Source organism: Falco naumanni, chromosome 5 (assembly GCF_017639655.2).
Source record: "Falco naumanni isolate bFalNau1 chromosome 5, bFalNau1.pat, whole genome shotgun sequence".
Classification (NCBI taxonomy): domain Eukaryota; kingdom Metazoa; phylum Chordata; class Aves; order Falconiformes; family Falconidae; genus Falco; species Falco naumanni.
The window spans coordinates 90,633,663-90,661,315 of NC_054058.1; the positions used below are offsets into that span (position 1 = coordinate 90,633,663).

General features: G+C 37.3%; 1 protein-coding gene across 3 annotated transcripts in view; it reads right to left on the reverse strand.

The window, feature by feature from the left end:
• TBC1D22A (TBC1 domain family member 22A) overlaps positions 1-27,653 on the reverse strand; it is a 178,618-nt gene that overhangs the window by 134,247 nt on the left and 16,718 nt on the right. For all 3 annotated transcript variants that reach the window (XM_040594075.1, XM_040594076.1, XM_040594077.1), the window contains exons 5-7: positions 12,638-12,708; positions 6,006-6,134; positions 4,993-5,055 (exon numbers count right to left, since the gene is read on the reverse strand). In XM_040594075.1, the coding sequence (XP_040450009.1) occupies positions 4,993-5,055; positions 6,006-6,134; positions 12,638-12,708 (263 nt within the window). The remainder of the gene's footprint in view (positions 1-4,992; positions 5,056-6,005; positions 6,135-12,637; positions 12,709-27,653) is intronic.

A 27,653-nucleotide genomic window follows, 5' to 3' on the forward strand; every position in this document is an offset into this window, starting at 1 on the left:
AAAAAAAAAAATGAGCACCGAAACCAGAAAGGCAGACTGATTTAAGTTTTTACACAGCACTCATCACTGTGTTCAAATAGGGCTCATTAAAAAAGTCACTTTCCCCAAAGGTTTCCTTCTTGATTTTCAAATCAGCAACCGAATCTGGAATTACTTTTCTACTATGAGCCACTACATCTCATGAGATGTCATTACCAATCAATTACTCTCTCTTGAATTTAACTCTCATTCATGGTAACATTAAGAACTATATTCATATACATGAAGAGAAGAATTCATTAGCTTAAATGCAGATTTTGAATTTCCTGTGGGTTTTGCCACCTCAGAGGAACTCCAGACCCCCCAAACCTTCAATCACAAAGGCTTTTAAGAATTTGCTTTTCATTTTCTATGTATAGGAAAAAAACCAAAGAGGCAGGGACAAATTTATAAACTATTTTTAAATTGTGTTGTTTCCTTGGAATTACTTCTCCCATACTATGCAAGCATCGACAGGAAGTACACAGCCATGTACTAGACATTTAAACAAAACTCAGTTAAATATATAGAAAACATTGATAGTAAGTTACGGACTACACCACACCAACTAATCAAATCTAACAAACCTAAACTTGCCGTCATTAGTCTTTAAAATAAACTTTGTGAACCATATGGAGGAAGACCTCGAACTCTTCTCTCTTCCTCTTTGAGGGCCACAATTTATTCCCAGTCCTTTAACACTACCTTCCTCCCACCCAGGATCCACATAACTCCCATAAAATGTAAAGCACTTCAAACTGATTTTAAAAGTAACATAATAATGAGTTATTGCCACACATCAGACTCAAAACACCTTCTAAACTGAAACATTTTATTATGGAAATGAAATTCCAAGTTAAAATAAATTAAAGCTTTTATTAACTCTAATGAAAAGCTCTTTGGGAACAGAGACTCAGATACCACCAAGAGCAATACAAATCTTGGAATAGTAACATTTGGAAATTGAAGTCAGAAGACATCATGAGGCTTTTACACGTTATGCTTCTAGTCTTTTGACTAGCATTTTTCATAAAACCATAGAATGCTTTGGGTTGGAAAAGACCTTACAGATCATCTAGTAACATACACACACACTAGACACCTTCCACCAGACCAGGTTGCTCCAGCCTGGCCTGGAACACTTCCAGGGATGGGGCAGCCACAGCTGCTCTGGGCAGCCTGTGCCAGGGGCTCACCACCCTCACAGTAAAGAATTTCTTCCTAATAGCTAATCTAAATCTTTCAGTTTAAAGTTTCAGTTTAAAGACGTTCCCCTAATCCTATCACTACATGCCCTTGTCAAAAGTCCCTCTTGAGCTTTCTTGTAGGCTCCCTTTAGGTCCTGGAAGGCTGCTGTAAGGTCTCCCAGCTTTGTTGCCTTCAGTCTCTTGACCTCATTCCATGTGACATTCTTCCTAGTAGCGGTATCATTATTCCAAACCTCTGCAGCATCAAAAATATGTACAAAAAACATCATAATATCCACAGTAAGTCTTGTACACAATGCCACACCCTTTGAAACCTGTCTGACGCATACTTTGATTCCCTTCTTTATAGCTCCTGTCAACTTGCCTTAAAAAAGGGGAAAGTGACCATTGCTCACCTGGGACCAACAACATCTCCCTCCTCCCTAAAAGGCAGTCAGCTCTGGGAGCAACGAGAGGCCCTTGTCTGCACTGAGCCCTTGGGAATAGGAAGGGATCCCCTATGAGGATAGAGGATAAGGCTGTGCTAGGGTAGGGCTCCAAAAACCCAGAAAGGGAGAGGATGCAGCAAAGGAGAAGTTGGATGTCATGACTCTACCAGCATCATTTACACTAGTCTTTGTAAGATGACATTATGCAAGTTGGCTTTGGTTCTCTTGGATCAAATGGATGAGATTGGGTATGGACAGGGTTTTTTTTTATTTTTGGGGGGGAGGGGGGACACGCCACAGAGGGATTGTTGTTTTTTTAAAACATGAAAGCAGCAGCACTCTACTTGTGCAATGCCTGGATCACATAAATAAGAATTATGTTCATCTATTTTATCTGGCTCAATTATGCTTGTTAGGTGGCCCAATTTACTAAACATTCAAATTAAAGAAATCTACCAGGCTGTATTCAACATACTAATTTAAGGGGCTGTATACATGAAATAGAATTACTAGCATTGGAAAATAATTTAATGCCACTTGCAAGAGCAATCAGTTTCTAAAAAGTATGGATTTAAAATGTTTACTTCAAAGCAGTATTTAAGATTAGAAAGCATTAGAAAACATGCTTTTGGACAAGCTTAACAAATAACTAGAAGTGAAAGCAATGCTAATTTTGTGGGGGGGAAACACACTCGTAAATGACATCTCAGTCAATCCCATTAAATGAATATGCTACATGAGCAATGTTGTTAATCTGTAAAAAGACAACTAAAAGTGAAAAAGACCTAAAAAAATTCACATTTAATGGTCCCACAAAATTAACTGAAACTGCAATCCAGGCTCAAACTTCACTGAATAATAATTGGTATTGAAATTCTATTGACATTACTGGATTTTACTTAGCGAAAAGTTAGACACAGTATTTCCTTTTTATTTTAATTACTCCAAGCAATAATGAGAGGTATTTTATCCTGGGAGTGTCTACTAGTTCTGAAGTTGACTGTCAGCATTTTCATTAAACCAGCCTATTTTCAGATTAATTACAATTCAGCTATAAAAAAAAATTCTCCTGTCAACTATGACTGCTTCTAAAAAATACTGCACTAGTATCTTCACATTAATATACTCTCCAAATTTCCAAATAAACTCTTTAGCTCTAAGTTAATCATTTAACCAAAAAGAGACTGCAAATACCCTGTAACTTAATTCTTTGCAATGTCTTATAATAAGATGCTTTCCTCAACACACCAAATATTTAACAAAAAAAAAAAATGTTTCAAATGTTGGAAAACCTTGACCATATCTTCTTTAACTATCAATACAAGTTTACTCTAACATTTCTAACTGTATTATGGAAAAAGCATGTAACTATGGTAGATACAAAGCTGTGTTTCTATAAACTGTTACAAGTTTGCATCTAAAAAAATGTATTAACCATCTCTTAAAAGCAGTCATAGAAATATATTGTGTTATGCATAATCTAACAAACAAAAGACAAAACTAGTCCAAGATCCCACAAGTTTGTCTGACAATCCTATTATTTTACTAAATGCTTTAAAAATATTCTCCAATGAGAACAGTTCGTCTTTCTTAGTATCATTTATTATTATCATCAGTTTTTATTAAGCTACTTCTCATCCAAATAATTTGGTTAAAAGAAAGGACATTAAACATTCTAAATAAGCTTTTTAGCTGGAATTTCTATTTTAAAGTTGTTTTTACAATTGTTCAGCTAATTTAGAAATAAATATACCACCTAGGAGTCACTCTCGAAGATAAGTTTTTTATTTTGCAATCTTCCTTTAAAAAAAAGAATAGACACAGATTCTTACACCAGACAAATTAAACAGCTTCTAATTTCTCCTTCACTAGAACACCCGGGGGGGGGGGGGGGGGGGGGGGGGGGGGGGGGGGCGGGGTTGGAGCATGGTGGGAACGAACCATATTTTTGGGGCATTTTCACTTGAACCAAGAAGTACAAAACCACAAGCCTTGTATATCTGAACCAAAGTCATATTCAAGAGACCGATGATCTTCACTGAAAACTTCAGAACAGTTTAACCAACACGATGCAAGGAAGTAAAGAAACCACCCAAAAAAAGCCACCACTACGTTGAATGTAAATACATCTTTAAAACAATTTAAAAGACTATTCCCGATACAGTACAAGTATTTCTTTCCTCTTAGAAGTATTTAAGCATTCTTCTTTCAGTAACTATTTTTTCCAATAAATAATATTCACCTCTGGTTTCATTTATTGGCTCATTTCTAGCTACAACACTGACACAACTGACACATTCCTTTAATAGTTTATTTCTTACTGGTATTGTTTCACTTCTTGTCCCTTTATTGTTCTTACTTTACTTTTTGATTCGCCCCTAGAAAAGCCCAGGTAAAACACCATCATGTAGAAAGCAGAAAGAACACAGTATTTTTATATAATTTTCTTTCAGAATACCACAATATGCTCTTTCTCCAAACTGATTTCTTCAACGTGTGGAGGAGCACTTCCATTAAATAATCACAAGAGCAGAAAAACCAGTGAAAGCTAATTCTGCATTTAGCTTCTCATATCATCTAATGAACTATCAGATGATGTTCTATGTAGCTTTATAATGATACTAAGAACATACATGAAATACATTTGAAGGTCTAACTAGAAACATTAGGAATAAGAAGATATTGAAGGATTAAAAGAAGTAATTGAAAGAGGATGATTCACACCATCTGTACTATTTATTCTTTACAAAGAAAAATCCCCATGGGATTCAATTACCCAACAATATAGACCAATGTGATTAACATTTATTATTAATTCATGTATATTTAATGCAGTAGTAGAAGAATTTCAATAGTGTGCTCAACATACAAAACTTACGAAGAAGCATAATCAAAGAAGGAACACAAACCAGTCATGCTATAAATTCACAAGAATATTTCCCAAGTGGAAGACTCTACGATAAGAACTTCCAGACCTTAAATGATTTTGACAGTTACATAGAACCATGGGAACTATGCTCTGGAGTACTTGAAAAACATTTCATTAACTAAATATATAAAAAAGCAAAAACGGAAAAAACCCTCAAAGGCACAAGACCAAACTGACTGATTCAATGCAGGAGATCAATGAGATGCCTCTCCTTTTACTACTTGTATTTACACTGCTATTCTTAGCCTATACTTACATATCCTCATTTTTTTTGACTTTTGTTAAAGTTAGCCCTGAAGTCAAAATAGCAAATGTTGTCAAATTAATTACTAAACAATCCTGTGATAACAGATTCATTAATAACATGGTTTCTTAAAAAAAAATAAAATTCTTTGGATCTTATTCTTACCTCTGTTACTTTGGGCTGAAGTCTTAGAACTTCAGGACTCATGCGTGGGATATCTATATGGATCTAATTAGAGAGAAAAAAGAACACTGTAAAAGGAACCAGCAACACACCTTCTAAATAACACAATAGCAACAACAATCCTATGGTTTTACAGTATTGGTTGTAATCCCACTGTATAACTATTTTTGGAATAACATGGATTTACTGTATTTCAAAACATATGGCCAAATTTGTAAGTCACTGTTAATCTATCAGTGAAGCAAAAAAAAACCATCAAAAACTACATATACTTTGTCTTCACATTTTAGGATCCTTACATCGCATTTTGACTGTTTGCAAGTTACAGTCATATTAGCAATACTCATTTCCCCAAAGTAACTATGAGTAAATACATACTACTACTTCTGAAAAGTCATGTCCAATTGACACTACAATATATTCATCTTACTACTAAAGATCAGGCTTGAACCTGAAAGAACAATCTCAGCATCTTCTGTCCTAAGGAAGACTAAAGTAGTATTGCTTAGTCTTTATTTACTGATACAAGCAATTCATTTTAATAAAAAAAATATAAGTTATTTGCTTATCTGGGTGGGTAAGAAAGTTTGACATGCCCCTCTTTACTGCAAATCATACAGTTTCAATGTCTCAAGCAGAAGCATGGAGCTAGCAAGAAACAGTCACTGTTATACTTTCCCTCTCCATCCTCATTCATTTGAAGGAGAGTCTGAGCAGGAGGTGAAAGATTTGAAAACCCTACTATTTTTAAATGGAAAACCATGGAAGTGACACATAGCATGAGTAAAGCTAGCATTAAAGAAATCCACTATTTTAAATTTCAGACCAAAATATTTCATTATTTTGCTGCCGCAGTGTAGGGAAACAATTGATTAGAGAGCTGTCTATCAAGTAAAATAAAAGAAATAGATAAAACAGTAGCAAACTTCAAAAAGAACCTCTTTCAGTTCTTTAGCAGATCTCCTGTAGGTAAGTCACTTTAATAGGTGTTCTACCTGTCTGTATGTATCTTGGTGATTTTCATCATTTCTGGAATCATAGTATTGTTCAACAAATGCAAAATACTCTTTGCGTTTTCTTTGTAAAGTGCTTTCTCTTCTGTCCACATTTGCAGGAAGATAGCCCTGAGAAGAAAAAAAAAAAAAAAAACAAACAAAAATCCAGTGAAATTAAAAGGGTATTACTCTTTGCTTTACAAAAAGCTGTACCGGCATTCAATTACATGTCCCAGGAATGCTAATAAACTGTATAGTACCATACAGTCCTACATGGATCTGAATAATCCTTTACTAAATCAGCTTTCTAAACGTTCCAACTGATACAAAAGTTCAGATAAAAACATCTTACTAAAATCAGCTTTTTTCTTTTTCAGAAAAAAATTTTAAGGTTTTCAGCTTTAACAAGCAATTTTTCATCAAGAATTCCAAGACAATGCTTGCCTTCCAAAGAGAAAAGCTCAAATAATTAGTTCAGATAAATGTAATTCTATATAAGTTCATTATTTTCTGTATTTTTATGTGGCCATTAATTTTATTAAGTTTTTAAACAAAATGCATATTATCTCAGTGATTTTCAAGTAGGAATGATACACTCTAGCAAATACGTTTAAATTATGGTTAAACTTGTAATACAATTGAGTGTTAATTCAAAAGCTTTACAAACATTCTAGCTGCTTTATTCAGTGTTTCAGAAGAGAAAAAAATAATTTCAACTTTCATTTCATCACAACAGGTTATTAAAAGTTTCATCACAGAAAAAAAGTCTCAACAGCACCAGTGACCGGGCTCTTAAGATGCACGAACGCTAGCTGTACACTTACTTCATTATTTCTCAGAAGCAATTTATGGTATTATCCTACTTTGCTTAAGGTATGGACACACTAATATAGTCATGTATCAGAAATAGAGGATTATATATTGTTGCATCAAGTACAGAATGTAGCTGAACAGTTCTTCTTTGAACTCATTGATATATATCAAAAACCCCAATCTTACCCAAAAAATAAATCCATCCTGATTTTCGTGTTTGATCGCTATTTAAAAACCAACAAGCTCAGGTTACTATTTCAGCATTTTATGTTCACTTATATGTATAAGGTATACTTATTAGAAACACTGTTATTAAAGAAACTGGCCACCAAAAAGTTTCCTAAATATACAGAAATAATTAATTCTTTCCTGTAAGCAGCTTGATCTCAAATGATAAACACATACCCCCTAACACCAAAAAAAAAACACAAAACTAGTCCATTTTTACATACATGGCAGTCCTGAAAAAAAAAAACTTTGTATCAGAAACATTCTAAAGATAAATGACTGTGAAAGAGATCTGGACATCCAAGGCAATGTAAAAAAACCCTAATAATCATATTATTCACTAGTCAAGTCTAATTAAAATATTTCTTGCCAATATTACAAAAGCTCACCTTCCAAAGTAAAGCTATCACCATACTAATAGTAAAGATTAAAACAAAGAAAAAAATTGTCAGACTTAAGTTTCTTTAACAAAAATACTTCTCCTAAGATCAAAAAAATGCTACACTCTAGGAGCAGCATGTATTTACTGTTATAGAATGAGACATACCTACTGCAACTAACTAATAAAATGCTATGCATTTAACTACAAAAACAACTTCCATATTCACTCCTAAATACTGCAAAGAAAAACAGAAGGGCTAAACCTAACATGTTAAAATTGCTAATTATACAATAAAAATAAACACTAAGTGTACAGGTTCCATTACTATCCAGTAACATCCCAACATCATAACCCATTTCTACAACTTCTATTTCACTCAACATTTAGGGACAATATACGCAACATACTAAAACATCAACAGATTTTAAAAAATATCTCTATATGAAGCAACCATAATCCAAGGAGAAATGGCCAGCAACCTGCTAGACCACTTAAACACCAAGTGTCTAAACATCTGAGGGTATCGAGAGAGCTGCCAGAAGTGCTCACTGAGACACTTTCCATCATTTATCAGCATCACTGGTGAACTGGGGCAGTCCTGGCAGGCTGGAGGTTAGCCAGTGTGACACCCACCTATGAGAAGAGCCAGGAGGAGGATCCAGGGAAGTACAGGCCTGTCAGCCTGACCTCGGTGCTAGGGGAGGTTGTGGAGCAGAACATCCTGAGTGCCATCACACAGCATGTACAACAAGCAGGTGATCAGGCCCAGTCTTTCATAAAGCCACACTGACAGGTCCTGCTTGACTAACCTGATCTCCTTCCATGACAAGGTGACCCGCTTAGTGGATGAAGGAAAGGCTGCAGGTGTGGCTACCCAGACTTCAGGTAAAGCCTTTGCCACCATCTCCCACAGCGTTCTCCTGGAGAAACTGGCAGCTCACGGCCCGGGTGGGTGTGCTGTGCCCTGGGCTAAAAGCTGGCTGGCCGGCTGGGCCCGGCGGGTGGTGGTGAGCGGAGTCACATCCCGCTGGCGGCCGGTCACAGGGGGTGTCCCCAGGGCTCCGTGCTGGGGCCAGCCCTGTTTCATGCCTTTATCAATGACCTGGGCGAGGGCACCGAGCGCACCCTCGGCCAGTTTGCAGGTGACACCGAGCTGGGGGCAGTGCTGATCTGCTGGGGGGCAGGAGGCTCTGCAGAGGGGGCTGGGCAGGCCGGGCCGACGGGCCGAGGCCACTTGTAGGAGGTTCAACAGGGCTCAGTGCCGGGTCCTGCCCCTGGGTCACACCAGCCCCACGCAGCGCGACAGGCTGGGGCAGGGGGCTGGGAACTGCCTGGGGGGAAAGGGCCTGGGGGGGCTGGGTGACAGCCCTGGGCAGGAGCCAGCAGGGTGCCCGGGGGGCAGGGCGGCCAACGGCATCCTGGCTTGTGTCAGGGACAGTGTGGCCAGCAGGACCAGGGCGGTGATCGTCCCCCGGTACTGGGCACTGGTGAGGCCGCACCTCTGATCTTGCTTTCAGTTTTGATCTCCTCACTTCAAGACAGACACTGAGGTGCTGGAGTGTGTCCAGAGATGGGCAACGGAGCTGGTGAAGGGTCTGAAGCACAAGCCCTGTGAGGAATGGCTGAGGGAGCTGGGGGTGTTTAGCCTGGAGAACAGAAGCTTCAGGGGGGACCTTATTGCTCTCTACAGCTACCCAAAAGGAGGCTGTAGAAAGATGGGTCTTGGTCTCTTCTCCTACGGAAGAAGTAATAGGGCATGAGGAAACGGCCTCAAGTCATACCAGGGGAAGTTCAGATTTCACACTGGGAAAAATTTCTTCCCTGAAAGGGTGGTCAAGCATTGGAACAGGCTGCCCAGGGACGTGGTAGAACCACCATCCCAGGAAGTATTTAAAAAACACGTATATGTGGTACTTAGGGACATGGTTTAGCGGTGGACCTGACAGTGCTACGTTTATGGTTGGACTCAATGGTCTTAAAGGTCTTTTCCAACCTAAACAATTCTATGTTTCTTATTAAAATAATTTAAGATGTTATTGTTCTAATTTCTTCATTGTTTAAGATGGCAACAGAATAAGTACAAACCACACTACACTCCAGACACCTGAAGAGGTACTCGCTTTGGGAAAACTATCTTTTAAGATGTATTGACTCGTGTCTGGTTCCAGATACTTTAAATCACACCAGCTTAACTTTTGCCTCAAGACTCAGTCTGACATTTAATATCCTGTCCCAGTGCTTTCTATTAAGTTACATATTGAATTCTGCCTCCCATTTATTTTCAATGGTTGTTTTTTGGGTTGTTGGTTTTTTTCCTGTAGGATATCTTAGTTCCATTAGAAAAGCACATTTGTGAGATCAAACATGATTGTTCGAAGGATACCAATATTTTCTCAGCAAGTCTTTTTGCTATTATTCAGTTTTTAAGACAAGCAATCTTTCAATTGGACACATCTTGTTTCCTGTTCACTTTACAAATTAGGTTTTATTTTTAAAAGTTGGAAAGGCTTGCAACATATCATCAGGGAATAAATTGGTGGACAGTTTAATCTGTTTATTCATTAATTTCCTCCAAAGGCTTTTGCAAACTTATTTTTAGTTTTGTTATTCAAAAAAGTAGTAAGCCTGAATAGTTCTGCTTTATGATTAGGTACAGTATATCTAAAGTTTTTGCTGTATTTTAAAATACATCATGTATTTTTTTTATATAGTGTTACCAGTAGAGATGCATCACATCAACAGCCCCTAAGCATTATATTGATTTTCATATGCTTTCCCTTTGAAAAAACGTATTCATCAAATGTATGTTAGCATTATTATTTAAATCTTACTTTTAAAATTCCAACTTCAATGCTGATTTTACAAAGATTACAATCACAATTCGCCTTCTGCCTCAAATACTACCAGCTGTACTCAGTTCCCCAAGTCAGTCATAGTTTGGGCTTTTTAAGTAAGGCTTCTGAATAATTCCAAAACAAACATATCCACCTTTTATTTAGTTGTAAGTTATGCTTTGGTTTCTTTGGTTTTCTGGTCTTTTTTGGTTTTGAAACTGACCTTTAACCAAAACAGTTTTGCTTCTGTACACTTATTTCACCAATAGCTTCCAGTGCACCTATAGCACAAAACATGATCACATTACACCCTCTTACCTGGGACATACGTTAGCCATAGGCAACATGTTTAAACAACTGATGTGACTTAAAAATTAACTACCATTAGAAAAAAGCATCACGGAGTTTACGACCGCAGATGCTCAAAGAACTTTTTCTTCCCCACTTTGGAAAGATGAAACAAACTGCTGTGTTACAGTATAGAAGAGTAATGATTACTAAATTACTCATTTTTGTGTGTTTCCAAAAATGTATTGACAACTGCTTAGTAGATAAGAAATCATGACAAGAATTACATAATAAAAGCTAGGAACTTTTAAAATATTGCTATTTATTTAAAATTCCACTCTGAAGAATATATATTTATAAGATCCCTTCTCTGTCTTCTCCAAGCTAAACAGGCTCAGGTCTCTCTGCCCTTCCTGGTAAGGGAGATGCTCCAGTCCCCTCATCCTCTTTGTAGCCGTCTGCTGGACCCTCTCCAGTAGTTCTCTGTCTCTCCCGAACTGGGGACCCTAGAGCTAGACACAGTACTCCAACTGTGGCCTCATCAGGGCAGAGCACTATGCCTTAGCTTACTATGTTTCAAAGTCAATATTGAGTTAGTCACACTTTTTTTCACTTTGAGTGTTTCCAAACAGGCATCCTAAACTTTAAGACAAAAAAAAAAAAAAAAAAAGAAGCTCTTTTCATTACCAAAGTCTCAGACACCAACTTTGGAAACAGAACTAAAATAAACTGTGTACTGCATGTTTCATTTCAGTTACAGTAGGATACTTGAAAATCCACCATTAATAAGCTGCATCTGCATTTAGCAGCCTAGTTCCTTCAAATGCAAATTTAGAAGTCATCAGCAAAAGAGACTCTTTCAGTCACTGGAAATCAGTCTCAATCTGAAGTAAATACTTCACATTCCCCACTGAATCATTCTACAAAAAGCTAAGCTATTTAAGTCTACTCTCTAAAAAATTCAAGAGTGTTAAACTGCTGTGTGTATAACTCAGAATTTTAAACAGTTCTTAAATGCATGAAGATTTGCTGATAAAGTGTCTTTCAGAGCCTCTGGAGAGTAGACAGATTGAGATTTTTTTTTATTCTTTTTAATACAAACATCCTCACAAGTTTTCTCCCAACCACAGACAAACAGCAGCCAAAATGCACAACCATTTGCCATCACAAGTATTATAGCTGAAAAGATTGACATTAAAAAACTCCTATCAGGAAAACACTGTATTTTTTTAGAAGAAGCTTTTAAAATAGAGTGCAAACAGTTTAAAAAAATCAAGTTCTGTAACACCAAACCCAGTGAATCCCAAATTCCCGAAAGCTTGTCTCTGATGTCCAACTGAAACATCTCCAGTGCTGTTCCATGTTAATTCGCTCAACCTGCTCCCAAGGTAACACTGCTGCAAAATCCTCTGACCGCCGGGCAAAGTTCAGAGAACGCAGCCAGCCAAAAACTCACACTACAAAAAAGTCATTAACTTTTTAATTAGCTTGTCTCCCTGAACTGACTCACAGTTCTGACATCAGAGGAGCCAACACCACAAGGTAACTGACCACAGTAGTTCAGATTTGTTTGTCTTAAACCACTACAGAAAAATTGGCCAAAAAACCTGTAAGATACTATCACTGCTTCTCCTCAATATAGTGCTAATCCTTTCTTGTAGTTACTTTAATCTTAAAGTCAGAACGAAGCCTTTTTGCAGGACACCAATAGGCTTCATTTCCTCTACCTATTTTCAAGAAAACCGTAAAATGTACTTGTCTTTGAACTCTCCACCATTCCATCAAAACTGGTTGAAAGAGGCCACTATCATCACATAAGCCTTTCTTTCATCGAAAGCCAGGCTGAAAAAGTAAAGATATACAGCTGACATGATTTACTACTCCTTCTCGTTCCCCTCCTTTCAGTTTGACAAATTAATCTTGAAATTGAGCAAAAGAACAGAACTTGCATTACAATTCAGCAACAAGACACAATGATTTCAAGTATTACTGATGGATTACATGTCAAGCAAAATTATTTGCAATGCTTGAAAAAACCCTATTACTACTAAATGCAAAGGAAGAAGGAAAAAAAAAATACAACTTACTGAAAGAAGCTTCCATGCAATTGGACGAACCCGTTTGGGAATGCCAGACCAGCTCAACTTCCGTAATTCTTCTATTAAACAAGAAACATGTCATGAGAACTAAGGAAACTAAAAACAATATACATAGATATATTCAAATTAGCACAAAGTTGTTTACAAGAATGATCACGTCTTCTTGTAAAGTCCAATGAAATCAGAATTATATGGCGGTTCTAATGAATTAATAAAATCCTGGATAATTACTATTCATAAGGATACCTATGATAATACATACTGACTGTGATAAGGTAACTTTCTGGGGTATTTCTCACCATTACTTTTTAGTTTACATGCCTTATATTAACATGCAAGAGATATCCAGTATTATCGTATAATATGCTTACACAGATCCTAATTAAAATGAGATTTCCAGTTACAGAAAGAGAATGAGACTTTATGTCCAAATGCTGGAATCGAATCCCATGCCATATTCTCACTCTTCATGTTGTACTCCATTCTCTTGAAAGCTGCTTGTCAGATACCATACCCAGCTAAACCAATCTGTGGGACTTGACACTTACTTTTTTTTGTGAAAATTGCTTATCATGTGAAAAAAGTTATAGCAAAATTACAAAAAATGTAAAGACAAAAAGATGCTTAACAGTGTCCCCAAGAAACAGTATTTGAGATATCTGCTTGTACCTCTTCTTACTATGAGTAGAAAATATGTTTTAAAACTGCTAAAGTTCAAATTATCAACCTGTTAAAGAATACAGGACAACAAAATTCTACATTTTACTTTGCATAGACTTATTCCAATTAATTATGTAATAATTTAATTAACTATGTATATTCCAGTGAATTTTGCTTCTATCATATGCCTATATTTTCCAAATCCTATGTTTCAACAAAGCCGTTAAAAACATTCTGCCTACCTATCTACCCACCCCAAGAAAACGAAGCACAGGAGAAAGTAATTAGAAGAACTACTTTCCGAGTAGATATTACAACTGACTGATTTTGGCCATTTATAGATTCATATTTTCTTTATTTTTTGTTATGACAAGGACTCCTATTGGCAACATCTGTCTTTACCCTCCCACCCCCAAATTCCTTCTGCTACTCTTAAAGAAAGGTGCATCTATAACATCAAGAAATGCAAATTATCATGTTAGGTGTGGCATGTTATTTTAGAGCAAATTACTTCTAGACTCACAACTACTTTTAACCAGGAATGAAAACACAGTCCACTGAAACCAGTACAATATTTAATACATGCAATATATCCCAAGAAAAAGGAATCAGATTTTAAAAGTGTATTGATGCTAAATAGTTACTGAAGAAAAAAAAGATAATTCTAAATTGTAATTAAAGGTTGTCAAAGAAGCAACTGAAGCAAACAAAAAACTCTAGTATACTGGATTTTGGAGTGTTAAGTTACCTGATCATTAGGATGCCCTATTTTTACATTAGATATGTGCTAGCAAAAATGATACTTGCAAAATCCATTTTGTCTTAAATGAGATGACAGCATTAATATGAAGTTAAATAAATCATTGTTAAAAAAAAATCCAGCTGGATGAATTCATACTTCCATCTCTTTTTCTTACAGAAAATTGGCAGGAGGCAGAAACGAAAGATCGTTATGGTCATAGGTAGATGAGTGGTTTCGGGGTGGTCACTTCAAACCAATGATGACTATTCCAAACAGACATGGGCTTATCAACAATTGTTGAAGTAAGAGAAACTTCACAGTACTGGACATACACCTTCAGTAAGTTATATGTTTTCCCTCTCACTCTGAGCAGCAGGCTCAGTTAAGACAACAGCAGCTGCACAGAGATCTCACTTGGAACAGTGAGGCTACATCACCAAATCCAAGCAAAACAGTGACCAGATTCTGCATTTAGGATCAAAACAAAACAGAAACTCAGAAAGGCAGAGAAAAAGAACAGATATTAAGAAACAAGATGTTAAAAGGCCGTCATATCAAAGTGAATGTGTCTACCACAAGTCTCAAATCCAGTCTAAAGAAAAAGGATGACTTTCTTATAACATCAATGAAACTCTTTCAACTATAAGCTTTGAAATACAATAGTATTTGACAAAAATAAGTTTCATTAATAGAAACTTTTCTACATTTCAAACCTTTGAAAAAGTTAAAAACACACTGACACAGGAAAAAATGGGGAAAAAAGTATCTCCTAACATGTTTTTGACTTAAAAGTCACAGTTCATTCTGTTGTTTGTTTTTAAATGAGCTACTTTATATCTTCTCTACAGAAGAAATACAAGGTTGCCAAGGTGACACCTTGTTAAAGCAAGAGTACGTAAGTCAGTCAAGGTTATTTTCTGTCAGTACAAATTATATTTAGGTAAGTATTATTGTGTAAGTGAACAAAAGCAGCAGAATACCTAAGCATTTAGGAACATCATATTGAGCATGACCAAAGATATAGTCAATCATATTCTCTGGGCAATCCAAAATCTAGAATACCAAATCTAAAGGAAAAAGTGTAAGAACACACCAAATATGAATCTTTCACCTTGAGATATTCTATTACTTATTTGACTTCCAGCAAACAAAGGATTCCTGAACTTTGTATTTCCTTGTACTTGTAGCCTATCCATGTCTATGATAACAGCAGATTAAATTAGTTAATAATATAACTACACTCACTAACTGATTACATTTTATATTCTTTCTTATTTACATTTCATCCCTATCAACATGCTGATCATCTACAGCAAGTATTCTTTGCTCAAAAACTGCAATGTCAGTTCTTTATTACTCCTCCCTCTTTATTAATTGGCATCAGCAGATTATTGCCTACTCTTTAATCTGAAAATAAAAGCATACGCTATTAGGCAGAAACAAATTTAAGATTGTTTTACCAGTCCGAACTCCAAAACAGAAAACGCAACGTAGCCTTGTTCAGAGAAATCCAAACTGGCAGACCGAGAGCCATTTTGGGTTCAGAGAAGATGTAGACATGGCAAAGCACTGAAATATTTTTAATTCCCCTTCTTTAAGCACAGAGTACATCAGAAGGAGAACCTACTGAGGTACATAAAAAATGGTAGTAACAATGACAGAATTCACTGTTATACCAAGGTTCCTTGAGAGTAGCATGACCGCAAAACCAGAAGAAAATCTTCATCCCTTTAACACTAATTTCCTAATCTTTAGTTCCTACTTACAGATCACTTGAGTCCCATTTATCCACTTCACCCTCTTCTCCAGACTTCCTTTTTCCTTATTTTCCTTCTTTGTGGCTCTCATCCCTATATATTTCAGCTGTATCTTTCCTCAAATCATCAACTGAAATTCCACACCTGTCTTCATTGTTGGCCAACAGAGTTCACTGTATAGTTAAGAAAACCTTGAATTATGAACTAGAAAGTGGTACCATCTTTAAACCAGAACTGTAGCTTAAAAAAAATACAATCTGAATAATAAAGATATTTTCACAGGAACCTGGTTTTTGTTCTTTATCTCAGAATAATCCCAGATATCGATGTTCTCTTGCTTTCTTACTTATATCAAACTATAACAATAAATTTAACTACAACTTTTTGCCTCACAGATGTTTTAAAATTAACATGTAAGAATGTGCATTAGAAAGGAAAAAAATGACATAAAGTCCAAGTGTCCACTACCCTTCTATATTCTTAAAGCCTGTAACAAGAACTGCCATTAGAAAAATGAAATTCTATTCAGTTTCAGACAAGCTACAGTGGAGGATCAGTGTATTGCCAAACTACATTTAAATGCACCAGAATCATTAAAGACAAAAATATATGCTTTAATGCAATTATTCTTGATGTCATGTTACCTCTCTAGAGCTTGGGCTATTTTTTATTGCTAAGTTAAAAACACCAGACTGCTGCTAGGGATTCTAAAAACGAAGTCTAGACAACAAGTTTTGCAGAGTTTTTTTTTCATATAGTCTTCGTTATTCTTAGTTAACTTTGAACAGTTGTCATGCTATAACAACTTCGCACACGCAAATTTTATCTTGAAGCTTTTGTTGGAAGAACACTTTATCTCTTAACTATAAAGTTAATTGTAACCCCAAGTTAATTCTAAATTAATTTTATAACAGGCAATTTTGCTGTCGTGAACTATAGTCACTCTCTTTACCCAATGACTTTAAAACTTCAAATTTATTTGCATTTGTAAACATGATGATTCTTTTATTATATTGTATTTATAAAATATTTCTCACTCTGGAAAAGTATTTTATCTTATGAAGCAAGACAACATCATATGTAATGTTATAATAGTTCTGTCATTCTACAATATAAATTCCACGTGTTTTTAACTTGAAAGTTACTGAATACAACTATTATTTCTATTACTTCTCTCTGTATCGTGAAAATAAAGCAAGAATATTTTTGTTATCTCACTTGGCAACTTACTCTAGAAATACATTATTCTTCCATGGCTTTGTGAGATGTTTATGATATACAGTATATCAAAATCAGGAAAGCAGTTTTATTTTGCTTAGACTCTAACATACTACAGTCAGGACTAGCACATGCTTTCAAAAACCATTAAGAAGCTCACAGTACTTCTGAAGACTAAATATCCATGGATGGAGGTAGCACAAAAGCATGCTTATACACAGAACTCCAAGGAATATGGTAGTATCCCACTTCCTCACTTATTCTTCCTCTTAAGGATTTGATAGGCACTGGAAGAATATAGTATGACCAAAAGATCGGTAACATTAGAAAAATATGATACTACTAGAATTTAGCATGAACTGAAGTCTCAAAGAAACAATGAAAGCAGAACTTGTGCAGACTATGAACACTAAGGGAGAGGGCAAAGTTTAAATTGAACTACATATCACAGGCTGGCACAACTAATTATTTCATCATGAGTATGCTGTCACTGCAAACATAAGGGATTCAACAGAAGAGAAATGTAATAAGCAACTGAAATTCTCCGATATTAAATCGGCGACTCCTGAATTTCACTGACACTAAATAGGAAATAACACCAAGGATTACCCATTCACGATAAAAACTGAGGTTTGGGCACTGAGATGCTTTAAGTACAATGGCAGAGAGACTGGCTGCTGATACACTGAGGACAGAAAACAAAAAGCAGTTCTAATGTCAGAGCTATGCGATGTCACGAACAATGGAGAAGGGGCACTAATGGATCCTGAAGAAAACACAATAGGCATGACCAAAAAAAAGCATGCAAACAGCTGTGCCACAACACACAGCAAGGCTGGAGTACAGAACACAGCTGGACAGGAACAGGCTTCATTAAGGAGAGCACCAAAGAAGAACAGATGGACACTAGTGAAGTGAAAACCAATAGGATATTTTTTTTTTTTTAACATCAGGAAGAAGATGAAAACCAGCCTGCTACTTCAAAACAGAGCAGAAGTCCAAGGACATTACTATTTGGAATGGGCTTTTTGGCTCACAGGGATTATTTCTTTAAGGTTATAGCTTTGAGGGTCTAGTTTTCCAGGATGGGGAGACGGGAGATGGTGAGCAGTAGAATGAAGGACACAATTTCTCTGTTCAGGAACTTCTATGTTATCGTGGTATTAAGTGATCATCTTCAGAAGATCTTGATATTTGGCCTTAAATAGATGTTTATCTAAGAAGTTCAAGTTAAAACAAAATATCTGTATGCCAAAGAACAGAAACAGCCAACTTCACAATAGATGCCCAAGGTCAAGAACAGTTAAAAGGCAAAATTGTAAATTCATATGGTACAGTTTTAGGTCATAGCAACTTCAGCAATTTTCCCAAAGCAGGCAGAAGATGGATACATTAATCTGATTCACATGCAATTCCAATTTTCTAGTCTACAGAAGCAGACAAGATACAATTCTAATACTGTAAGTTCTCAACCACTGTCAAAAGCAAGAACTACCACTCAATCTAATAGTATTGGCAGCAAATGACTAGAAGAACCAAAATAGGTATCAAAATACCTGATTTATGTTATGGAGTAGCAGCTCCACAAACAGACCAGGAAAAAGCACTAAGCCAGTGATAACAGGATTCTTGATCCACCCACACAGGTGTCCTCTTACCAGCCAAGGTAAGGAAGCCCTCCTGGCAGCTGAAGCAGGTTTGACTTGTACTGTATGATCTTCACAGGTTTAGTTTATTGTCACTCTCCAACTGCAATGTTCATGCACAAGCTGCCCAACAGGTATCCCCGGACAGCACCTGGTTGCACACTTTACCCTTTCTCCCGTTACTTGATCTTCTTTTTCCACCACACTTCTACCTCCTTTTCTCTGTCCCAAATTAATAAACCACTCCAATTACTTCTTCCTTTAGTGGTCCAGTTTTGCTACAGCTATAAACGAATCTGGTATTTCAGAAATGATTACTTAGGCACTGTTGGTCTTGTAATGTTGCACCTTCCAAAGTGGCCCCAGTGCTCCTCTCCATGTAATGGCACTGTTTGGACATTTCTCACCCAATTCCCCCTTGGCTACTTGTGAAATCCAGGCACCCCATAAGGTGGGGTGCTATCTATAACTTCTGTCAGCTTCTCACACTGTTTGTTATGTTCAGCAATTTCTCATGTTGCCTCCAGTAGTTGTCCACACCCTAGGGAGTTAGCTCAGCATCCAAGCAGAGCAGGCAGCAACTTAAATATGTGCCTGCAGCCCTAACACATCTATCTACAAGTTTCAATTCCACCCATGATTCGAAGTCAAGCAAATCCCCAAGCTACCAAACGCTACCTCATAAAGTAACAGTATCACTGGCTATATGCTTCTAAAAGCCAAAACAGCGGGAAGCAGTCAGAAAAAGTAAAGGCAAAGTAAACATATAATATGAACAAGAGTACTGAAGAGGTATAGTTCATCAGTAAAACAAATATATAATAAAAGAGAAAAATCTGCCTTAACCAAACACTTCTACAAATTATATATGTATTTCTCCTCTATACCAGAACAGGATTACAAGCTCTGGTGTTGGTTTAACAACAACAAAAAGCCCCAAGTCTTCAAATGCAAGTGATCTCCAGCTGTGCATCATACAGCTGCACTAGTCGTTGTGCAGTAGTTAGGAACAAGTATGCTTTACCGGCTCTGACCAATTTCTGTCACTGGTAGGCTGGCTGAAAGGAAACGGATCTTACACATAAGTTTATTACTACCTTACACAATCATTTTGCTAAAGCTGCAAGTTTTGGCTACTGTTAACAAGCACAGCATTTCAAAAGTAATAAGCATAGTATATGCAGAAAACAGAAAATAAGTTGCACTTCAGAAACTACATTCATTACTTCCGGGTAACACCAACTGCTCGTTTTAAACTCTATACCGCATTGAACTCTCCCTAATCACCTTACTGATATTTTTCCTCCTCCCTCAACTCAACCCAAGTAGGAATCTAGGCACAAACATGGGCACCAACCCCTAAAAACAACCCATGTAAAGAGAAGAAAAGAAAAAAGGACAAAAGAGACCCGGGGGGGGGGGGGGGAACACAACCAAGAAAAGATGCAAATATACTGTCAGAATCAGAAATGTGGAGCATATAACTAAGTCAGTGACAAATCATCCAGGACAAAAATTCCACTGACTCTTAAGGAACTCATGTAAGGCCTAAGATAGGAATTATGCAAACAAATTAGAATACTGCTTATTCTAAAAAAACTTTCTATCCTGTCATGCAGCTGAGGTTTCCTTCTATGTTCAAGACCAAGCAAAGACAGTTTTGACAGGGAATTTAAATTATGGCACTATTTCAAATGAAACCTCTGTGTCTAGGCTAAATATAAACAACTACTTGTAGGACTCACTGAACTAAGAAGTTATTCTTTGAAAATGTAAAAAAAAGGAGGAAGAATGATTTCTTTCTGCAAATTTCAAGATAAATCAGTTTTCATCCCTGACACTATCCTGCAACGAACATGCATTTCCTTTGATTAGAGATAATGTGGGCTGTCACAATTCCAAACAATGTACAAAAATACAAACAAAAATCCTATGGGACTGAGTGCAAAAGACTGCTCTTCCTGGAAGAAAATCACAGCACAGGACATGGAAATAAAAATATACACCAAGGGCAAAACATCTTTGCTTAAAAACATAACACATTTGAAACAGATCCTCTAATTCTCACAATGTAGGATTTGGGAGTAAATAGATCCCTACATTCTTCCATGCTGAACACAAATAATTATTTATGTTCCTCTACAAAACCCTTATCCTCTCTGGGTGTTTTTTTCATACCTGGATTGTCTGCTGGGCCTACAGAATCTTTGCCAATGTTCCTTCTCTCAATATATTTGAGAAAAAGCATTCAACAGTAGTCGTTACACCTTTTGCAAGTTGTTCCTCAAACAGGACTTGTATTCTGCTCCACTTTACCTTTTGGACTGTATTTAATAACCTACTCTACCCTGCTGTCATGTCATATAGGATCCTCCTGAACTTTCTCAAGGCTTTTATTTCTCTTTTGCTTTTATAACTGGTACGGTAATTGCTTTCACTACAGTAACTGTTAGATAAACTGATTGCACATTGAGAGTTAAGTCAATTCCATCACAAACCATTAGCCCTGGGTATATGATAATTCAACCTTTGTACCAGCAATGACTGCTGTCCTATATGAGAGTCCTCCAAAGTTCCAGGATCTCAGACTACTCCAAAAAATCATATAAAATTCTGGTCCTAACTTTTCACTTAAAGTGAGCTCAACTAGCATTTTGCTAGTGACAAACAGCACATGTTACAACTGAAAGATGCCACGCAAGAATTCTTATCAGGTGTGGTAACAAGCTTTCACGATTATCACCCCAAAAGCATACAGTCCAACCCTTGCACATCGCTATTGTTAAAGCATCAATTCACATTATAGTCTTCTCTGATGGTTCAAGAGCAAAACAAGATGAAAGAAAACCAAGAACCCTACCCTTCCCAACAACAATTATAAAAAGCAGGAAAAAATTTGCTCCTAAGCGACTTAGTCTAACGCTAGTATAGCATAAAATAAAAAGGTGCCAAGACAGGCAAGAACAAATTGAAACATATACAGAGTACCAATTTAGATATACATAAAAGACTGTCAGTGAAGCCAGGTTTAATAATACTGTTAAAATACATTACATGTACATTTTATTTCAAATATGAACATAACTTTTACAGCAAGTGTATATGTTACTGTTTTTAAGATGGGCCTTATTCTTATAAGTGACCCACCAGAAAACTTCATAAAATCAAAAGATAACACACAATTGAAATACTTGCATTCAAAGTCTTTGATTTCATCCCCCTCAGGATATTTGTTAAATTAACTCATGTGTCTCAAGGTAATCTTTCTGGCATTTTTATATGAAAATTAAAATTTTAAGTTTACAGAATCATAGAATAGTTTGTGTTGGAAAGGACCTTTAAATATCACCTCGTCCAGCCTCTGCAACAAGCAATGGTACCTTCCACCAGACCAGGCTGCTCTAAGGCCCATCCAACCTGGTCTTGAACACTCCCAGTGATGGGGCATCCACAACTTCACTGGGAAACCTGTGCCAGTGCCTCACCACCCTCATCGGGAAGATATTATTCACTATGTCCAACCTAAATATACTCTCTTCTAGTTTAAAACCATTACTCCTTGTCCTATCACTGCAAGCCCTGCTAAAAAAGGATGTCCCCACCTTTCTAATAAGCCCCCTTTAAGTACTGAAAGGCCATAGTAAGGTCTTCTCAGAGTCTTCTTCAGGCTAAACAACCTCAACTCTCTCATACTTTGCTCATCGGAAAGGTATTTCAGCCCTCTGTTCAATTTTGTGCACCCCCCCACCCCGGACCCCCTCCAAGTGGCCCATATCTTTCCTGTGCTGAGGACTCCAAAGCTGGACGCAGTACTGCAGGTGGGGGTCTCACAAGAGCAGAGTATAAGAGCAGAATCACCTCCCTCAGCCTGTTGGCCATGCTTCTTTTGATTCAGCCCAGGACATGGTCGGCTTTCTGGGCTGCAAGGGCGCACTGCTGGCTCATGTCCAGCTTTTCATCCACCAGTACCCCCAAGTCCTTCTCCAAAGGGCTGCTCTCAGCACTTCCATTCCCCAGCCTGTATTGATACTGGGGGTTGCCCCAACCCAGGTGCAGGACCTTGCACTTGGCCTTCTTGAACATCACGAGGGTCACACAGGCCCACTTCTTGAGCTTGCCCAGGTCCCTCTGGATGGCATCCCATCCCTCAGGCATGTCAACGGCACCACTCAGCTTGGTGTTGCCTGAAAACTTGCTGAGGGTGCGCTTGGTCCCGCTGTCTGTGTCATCGATGAAGATATTAAACAGTACTGGTCCCGACATGGACTCCTGAGGGACACCACTCCTCGCTGATCTCCATGCGTACGCTGAGCCTCTGGCCACTACCCTCTGGATGCGGCCACCTAATCAGTTCCTCATCCACCAAACAGTCCATCCATCAAATCCATCTCTCTCAGATTTAGAGAGGAGGATGTTGTGGGTGACCACGTCAAAGGCCTTACAGAAATCCAGATAGATGACATCCATAGCTCTTCCCTTGTCCACTGATGTAGTCACTCCATCATAGAAAGCCACTAGTTTGCTCAGGCAGGTCTTGCCCTTGGGGAAGCCGTGCTGGCTGTCTCGAATCACCCCCCTGCCCTCCACGAGTCTTAGTGTAGCTTATAGGAGGATCTGTTCCATGATCCTTCCAGGCACAGAGCAGAGACTGACAGGTCGGTAGATCCCAGGGTCCTCCTTTCTACTCTTTTTAAAATTGGGTGCAGTGTTTCCCTTTTTTCTGGTCACCAGGGACTTCACTGACTACAATGGCTTTTCTAATATAATGCAAAGTGACTTGGTAACTACATCAGCCAGCTCCCTCAGGACTCTGGGATGTATCTCATCAGGTCCCACAGGTTTAAGTATGTTCAGGTTCCTCAGGTGGTCACAAAACTGATTTCTCACAGTGGGAGGGGCTTTGCTCCCCCAGTCCACATTGTGCAGTCCATCCACTCGAGAGGCATGGTAGGAAAGGTTGCCAGCGAAGACTGAAGCAAAAAGTTTGTGGAGTACCTCAGCCTCATTCTCCTCTGTTGTTACCAGTCTATCAGTCTTGTTCATTTGGGGTCGGGGGGTTGGCGGGTGGTACACTTTCTTTGACCTTCCTTTTTTGGCTCACAACCTGTAGAAGCCCTTCTTGTTATTCTTCGCATTCCTCGCCAAGTTCAGCTCCAGCCGCACCTTGGCTTTCCTGAACACATCCCTAGACAACCAGGCAGAGCAGCATTCCCTATGCTCTTCCCTGTCCAGCTTCCATTGCCCATGCAAGTTCTAGTCTGTAAGTTGCCACATTTGTTGTACCCAATTTTCAACAGCTTTTCATTTAACACATCTGACTCTTCCCTTTTCCTCCCATGTTTCCTACTGAATATTTAACCTTCCCACTGAGAAGTGTTACATGCATTCATTTTCTACAGCACGTTATAACAGAAGACCCATTTAAGCTGAATTTTCTCCATATAATGCATGATTAAAAGACTTTTTTTAAAAAAAGTTCCATACTGGGCCAATATGTAACACACAGCACACTCAAGGGAGCCAATAGTTAGAAAATAGTTAGTTGAGAACACAAAAGAGCTACAAAAACATACGAAATGCCTGACAGAGGTCACAAGTTTGACTTAAGAGCAAATAAATCCACAAAGATGTCACGCAAAGAAAAAACTATTTCATTACACCTCTAAAAACAGCATCCTTCCAAGAAACAGAAGTAAATGAGACACTTGACAAAACATTGTTAGAAAACAGGTATGACATGCTGCTCTTATGAATAGCCTTGACTTTATAAAAAAACTGGACAAGATGCCAGCTCATGCAATATCCAGTACTGAATGCTTCCTGGAAACCAAGAAAGAAGAATGCCTTGTATTTATCTGCACATGCCTGAGAGTCTGGCCTTGAAAGCTGCCATCAGCCCCAGGTGGCTCCTGACAGCCACAGAAGCTCTAAACCTGGAACCCATCTCACAGCTTCTAAGAGCCTGAACAGTTCTCACCTACATCCACAGACACTACATCTTCACAAAGAGGCAGCAGAGAGAGGCTAGAAAAAGAAGCACTTTTTTAACATGTTCCCCATATAGGAAGATGACAGAAGTTACCTCTTCAACATGTACACCAGCAGAAGTTTTCATTTCCTTCCTTTCCTGAAAATTTTCTGCCTTTCCCCCCTAATATGTGCGACTATTCCAATGGATTCACAAAATAAAAGGGTGAATGAAAAGACTAACAAAAAAACTACTGAAAAGAAATGCTAAAAAGTAACTTGCTAAGCAGGTAAATGGAAAGAAAGTCAGATGATGTAGCCAGAGCTGTATGCATACCAAAATACTCTAGCTGTTTGACTCTTATAGTTAGCCCTTGAAGTCTGAGTTATGTCATTTTAGTATGAGGTTTAGTGTAACATCCAAAAAAGAGGAATTCTCATATACTATATATTAGAGTATATAATATGTATTTGTATAAGCCTAAGATATATATTACCTGCTATTGATACACAATGAACAAGTCTTCTCTGATCAATTACCAACAAGTGAAAGTGTAAGTAGGGCCTTTCATCATTAACAGCTACGCATGCTTAGTCCAAGTCTTATTTAGTAAGGAAGATCAGAAGAATAGAAAAGAACCATCAAAAAACTTCTATCAACCATGAAATGCAGAAAAAAAGCATCCAACAGTCAAAATGAAGAGTCTAGGTGCAAGTTATATTCACTTTCTGAAACATTTTTACTCACCTATTACTGTTGATAATTAAGGCAAAGGATGCACACAAAATGCAATTTACTTGATATTACTTGGAAGGAAACATTCCTAGAGCACCTATACAAATGCAACCATAACTGGGAAAAACAAGAAATTTTGTTAACTGCCAATTTCTTCTACATTCATTTCTATAATAGCTTACTGAGCAGCAGGAATGGCTAGTATTTTACACCCCCCAAAAAAAAAAAAAAGTCTAAATTTCAGTTTCTCTTCCCCAAAAATGTTGTTAGGAACTTCAGTTTTGTTGTCCTCAGTTTTCATTCCCAACAATATGTTGGCCAAGCTGACACCCCTTCACAATGCTTCTGAATAAAAGACCTGCATTATTGAGGTGCTGTGGACTTTGGTTGTTTGGGGGTTTTGGGTTTCTTTTGGGGGTTTTTAGAGTACTCACAGCATTTCTATACCCGTGACGTCATGGAAACACCTCTTTTCCCCAAGTCAGTCCTTGGCTATTAAAGTGTTCTCGATTTTGTTTTTAATAAAGTCAAAAAGAAAAGATGTGTAGAGTACAAATAGACTCAAACTACACCATATATTTATTAATTTTTATTGCACAGAATGTAGCAGTACGTATGAAGTCATTTCCAAACTTGGAAATGACTGCCTTGTAAAAAACTGTTTGGCTCTATATATCAACCCCATAGTCTGCAACACTTTAAATCAAGGTATCAGAAGAAATCCATCCTCAACCAAGATTCTGAGAGTACCAGGAAATGTACTTGCACTTATATTTTAAACTTGTCCTCTATTTAATATCTAATTAACCATTAAACTATTTGTCATTGAAGTGTTTTTTTCCCTAGTCAAAGCATAATTTCAATTTACTGTCATTATACTAACTCTTTCCCATTGCAGATTTCCCAAGGAACTAGATGTCCTAGTTATGAACCAGGAACATGCTCCCCTGCACAGGATTTCTACGATGGAGTTTCAATGCCACCTACAAATCAGGCACACATTTTCAATGCAAAAGTATTGCAAAAATATCCTTGCTTCAATATAATTAATGTTTTCTTAAAATTCCAGGACAATTACTTTGAAAATGAGCAGTTGCAAAACACTATCACAGACATGATCACTTGTTGAAAATGGACGCACAGGACTGAATTTAACCTACTGATTTAGAGGTGAAATTAGCCAGATCCAGAACCAGTATTTGCAAAACCTTGTCTATAAACTCTGTCCCAGATTAAAATGATGCTTTCTGAAGCAGCACCTTGAACCCCAGCTGCTACTTTGTCTTTCAGTTGTAGCATTATTTTACATAATTCAGTGACTAGTATGAAAATTTTTTAAAAATCCCCATGGATTTTAGAGCAAAAATATCTCCATTTGATAAATCTAGCCAAGTGTCACTTCTGCTTCAGAGACAGCATTTATTCTTTGCAGAAATATTGTTGGGTTAGGATATCTTATTATGAAGGGATAATGTGGTATGTAAATGCTTCAAATTGGTAGATAAATTCAGATATACATTGTAGTGAACAAGATCATCTGATTTTGGAAAAAAATGTTTTATTTCTGCTCTCTGAAGAAAAAGTTTAAAGCAATTACTCTAAAAGAAATCTTAGGACAATATCTTTTTACTGCAGTAGATCTAAAGATTCTTCATATTCCATAAGTGTTTCACAGAGCATTCTACATAGAAAACATGCCATTACTTTACCAGCTTTCTAGCCCTAAGAACTATTAGTAGAGCTACTACCCATTACACCTAAAACACACAAAAGGAAACAACCAAGTTAAAAGTATTTTTTTTTCAAACTACAAGCTCATCATTCTATCAGTTACAAATAAATAAAAAATAAGCAAGGAATATTAAAGGAGTTCAAAATTTCTCTGTATGTATTATTCATTTTTGATGCAGCTGTTATTTCATTGAGATTATAGTAAATGGCTACATGAAGTGATGGTCTGCATGAACAACTCCACAATAGATATGATAAACTAGATGTACATGGTTTACATTCCTATAACATAAATTCCTTGGATAATTTAACTACACAAAGCTGGAAAATTCTTTCAAGAGCATAGATGCACAGAACAGCAGCTCCCCCAACAGCATGTTATAATACAGGCAGTACATATAGAAAATAGCTTCAATAGAGGGCTTGTTATTACTATGGCAACCACAGCAACTGGTTTCCAAAATGAATAATAGCTCTGTTAGGCACTTCATTATTTTTTTTTAAGCAACCATTGCCTTAATCTTCTCAATGGAACAAAGAGTCATTC